The following is a 4,025-nucleotide window of genomic DNA, read 5'->3' on the forward strand; positions in this document are numbered from 1 at the left end:
CACAATCCCAGTTTATGAAGTTTGCTTCTGGTATTAAGAGCCCTTTTCTGAATCAACCAAGCAACAAAGGAATGCTTTGGTAACAACCAGTTGTCCCAAACATCCTTATACCATTGGACAGGGGGGTGTGATCCCTGCATCCATTGGTATCCAGCACCTACAGTATAACAACCAGGAGAAGCTATCCAGGAATTACCCTGATAACCACCCTCTAAAAGACCTTTAACACGACATATATTCCTCCAATTCCAATTAGAATCAAGAGGAGGTTGATAAGACTCCCAGTTTGCTCCTTTAAAATAAACATGATCAATCCACATAACCAATAATCTATCTGCTTTAGTATACAACCAGTGAACAAGTTTACCTACACTTGCTACATTCCACACCCCTGCTTGCTTTATGCCCAGACCACCTTTCTTTTTACTGCAGCAAATGTCATGAAAAGAAACCAAAGGTGCTCTGCTATATTCAGACTCCCCACACCACAGAAAATTCCTACAAATAGCTTCTGTCCCCTTGATTACTCCTTTTGGAATCAAAAAAATAGATGCCCAGTAATTATGTAGAGTATTGAAGACAGAGTTAATAAGGACAAGTCTACCTACATAATTAAGCTTCCTTGCCCCTATTCCTGTCACCTTGGACACAATATTTTCAATTAACACATTACAATCAGCTCTTGTTAGTCTACCAGATTGGATAGGAATACCCAGGTATTTAAAAGGAAGTTTACCTTCCTGGTAACCAGAAATCTGGGTAATGTCTAGCTTCAAATTATCATCTACTCCACTGAACACTACCTCAGATTTAGAAGCATTTACTTTAAGACCAGATGTAGCAGAGAAAGTTGCCAGAACTCTAAGGATTAGCATGATAGACTTCACATCCCCTTTACTGAACATAAGGAGATCATCAGCAAAAAGTAAGTGAGTAAGCTTTAAACTCTTGTAAAGTGGGTGATACCTGAAGAACCATTTCTTAGTTGCAAAATCCATTACCCTTGTCAAATACTCCATACAGATGCAAAACAGAAGAGGTGATATAGGGTCACCTTGTCTAAGACCCTTTCTACCTTTGAAATAGCCAAAGTGAGCCCCATTGAGATTAAGAGTATATGAAGGAGTAGAGATGCAGGTCATTATCATCTTCCTTAATTTCTTAGGGAACATAAGAGCCTCCAACATCTGATCCACAAAGGTCCACTCAATAGAATCGTAAGCTTTTTGTAAATCAAGCTTAAACATACACTTAGGAGAGGTCCTTCCCCTATGATATAGCCTTACTAAATCTTGACAAATCAAAATGTTTTCAAGAATACTCCTACCCTTCACAAAAGCACCCTGATTCTTACTAATGAGGTCAGGTAATACTACTGCCAGTCTATTGCAAAGGATCTTTGAAATGGCCTTGTAAATGACATTACAACAAGAGATTGGCCTGAAGTGCTTGACACTAGTAGGTCTTTCAATTTTTGGAATTAAAGTAATTATTGTAGCATTTAGTTGTGTCAATAACTTCCCAGTATCAAAAAAATCAATCACAGCAGCATACACATCAGTCCCAATGACCTCCCAAGCATCCCTGAAGAACTGGCTGGTATAGTCATCAAGACCAAGTGATTTGTTTTCAGGAATGCTAAAAATACTATTTTGACCTCTTTAACTGTAACAGGCTTAGCTAATACATCCCAATGATCCTCAGTACAACAAGCTCCTTTTCTTGCCACATTCACATTAACCTCAACAGTGGAAGTATAAGACCCAAGCAGATCAGTGTAATACCCTAAGAAAGCCTTTTGAATAGAGTCACCATCCGTACAAAGAGTCCCATCCTTATCCTCTATTTGGAATACCTTATTCATCATCATTGTTTTCTTGATTACATGATGAAAATAAGAAGTGTTAAGATCCCTTTCTAAACACCATTGCACCTTAGCCTTTTGGATTAGAAAACTATCCCTGGCAGTAATTAAATCTTTCAGCTCATGAGCCAGATCTACTTTCTGTTGCAGTAAATCTGCATCACCATGACTTTCAACTAAGGACTTTTGAACATGTTCCAGGGCCATACTTGCAATATTAGTATTGTTCTCAATATCAGAGAAGCAATCTCTATTTAACTGCTTCAAAATAGGCTTCAAAGATTTGAGCTTTTTAACAATAGAAAACATTTTGGTTCCTCTGTATACTGTAGCCTAATTCATGGCAACCGAATCCTTAAAACTGGGAGCAGTAACCCATATATTGAAATATTTAACACTCTTTTTCCCTCCAATTTCAGCTTTCTTATCCACAATGGTACAGGGACAGTGATCAAAGAGTCCCTCAGGGTGAAAGTGAGCAAGGCTAGTATCAAACCTGTCCAACCACTCCTGATTTCCCATTACTCTATCCAACCTATTGTACACCCTATCACAAGGGTCCTGTTTGTTTGACCAGGTAAACAGGGCACCGGTGGCAGGTATGTCCTCCATACCACAAATAGACACACAGTCCTGAAAATGTTCCATCTCAGCATCAGTTGTATTACCACCTAATCTCTCAATAGGAGATAAAACTGTATTGAAATCCCCAAGCCATAGCCAAGGTTCAGTACACGTAACAGAAATCCCCTTAAGAGTATTCCATAGTTCAACTCTTTCATACAAGCCATTAAAAGCATAAATCATAGTAAGAAAGAATTTTTTACCATCAGTTTGAGAATGTGTCAACATATGGATATGTTGAGCACTATAAGAGAGAAACTGAATATCAAACAAATTAGGCTTCCACAAAATCCAAATTCGACCACCCTTATGCCAACTGCAGTTAGTGGAGACACTCTAACCATCACAAATAGAGGTATCCCTTTTCAACAAATTTCCAGGTTTCAGTTTAGTTTCAAGCAATCCAAATAAACCTACCCCATTATTGTGCATAAACCATTTCACCACTCGCTGCTTATTCAGATCGTTGAGACCCCTAACATTCCAAAATCCTATACTATGCATGGATATTAGGAGAGGGGGGGGGGGGGTCCTTACCACTTTCAAAAACCTGCTCTTGTGATATTGCATTATCATTTAGAGCATCCATAAAAGTATAGTTACTAAACTTTCCTGATAATCTCACCCCAACCATTCCTTCCTGCCTATTAAGCCTTATGATTTGCTTAACTGGAGTAGACTTAATAACAAGAGTATTTCTAACTGTATGTAGTGGAGGAAAATTGGTAGAGGTCAGAGTAGGAGGAGTTAGCACACTAGTAGGCTGATTCCGAGGTTTCACAACAGGCCTCCATTCATTTTTCTGGGGAGGTTTAGACTGTGGTATAAATCCTTGAGTCTGAGGCATGTTCTTCTTCCTCTTAGGTTTTCTGCATTGAGTAGCATCATGCCCTATCCCTGTACAGCTAGTACAAGAGATATGCCTCCATTCATACTCTATGTTCACATACACCACCTGCCCAGTTTCGTCTAAAAATTTCACTTTCTCAGGAAGCTGCTGATCCATAGGTAGTTCTACCATAACCCTAGCAAAGCTCAACCGAATTTTATCATGCGTGTCAATATCCATTTTCACATATTTCCCAACCAGGTTCGCAATTTTAGGCAAACACTTTCCCCAAAATTTCAGAGGAATACCATAAAGTTTTACCCACACAGGAACCACCGCAACCTTCTCTTTAACCAATTACATATCCTTAACCCAGGGTTTTATAATCACTGGTTTGTTATCAAACAAAAAATACCCAGATTTCAGTAAAGCTTCTTTACCACCAGACTTGGTGAATTTAACAATAAAAACACCATTATCTAGGAAAGAAACCCTATCAATCCCAAATTGATCCCAGACCTTATACACATAATCCTCAACAAGATCCCAAGGAGGGTTTGCCCCCAAAATATAACAAATAACAGAGTTAGTCCAAAAGTCTACCTCTGTTTTGATATCATCCTGTGTAAATTGAAGCAAATCAGAGAGATCCTCCTCTTCATTAATAGTTTCCAAGACAGGTATATCTTTCCCTCCCTTCCGCATCTT

The 4,025-nt window shown here is 38.8% G+C and overlaps 1 protein-coding gene across 1 annotated transcript; it reads right to left on the reverse strand.

Moving 5' to 3' along the window:
- Positions 1 to 2,197: 2,197 nt before the first annotated feature.
- LOC141651594 (uncharacterized) lies at positions 2,198 to 3,557 on the reverse strand. The gene is made up of 2 exons (XM_074459298.1): positions 3,039 to 3,557; positions 2,198 to 2,746 (listed from the first exon to the last, which is right to left on the reverse strand). Exons 1-2 carry the CDS (start codon positions 3,555 to 3,557, stop codon positions 2,198 to 2,200), a joined length of 1,068 nt encoding a protein of 355 aa, XP_074315399.1.
- Positions 3,558 to 4,025: the final 468 nt, after the last annotated feature.

Source organism: Silene latifolia, chromosome 4 (genome assembly GCF_048544455.1).
Source record: "Silene latifolia isolate original U9 population chromosome 4, ASM4854445v1, whole genome shotgun sequence".
NCBI classification, from domain to species: Eukaryota; Viridiplantae; Streptophyta; class Magnoliopsida; order Caryophyllales; family Caryophyllaceae; genus Silene; species Silene latifolia.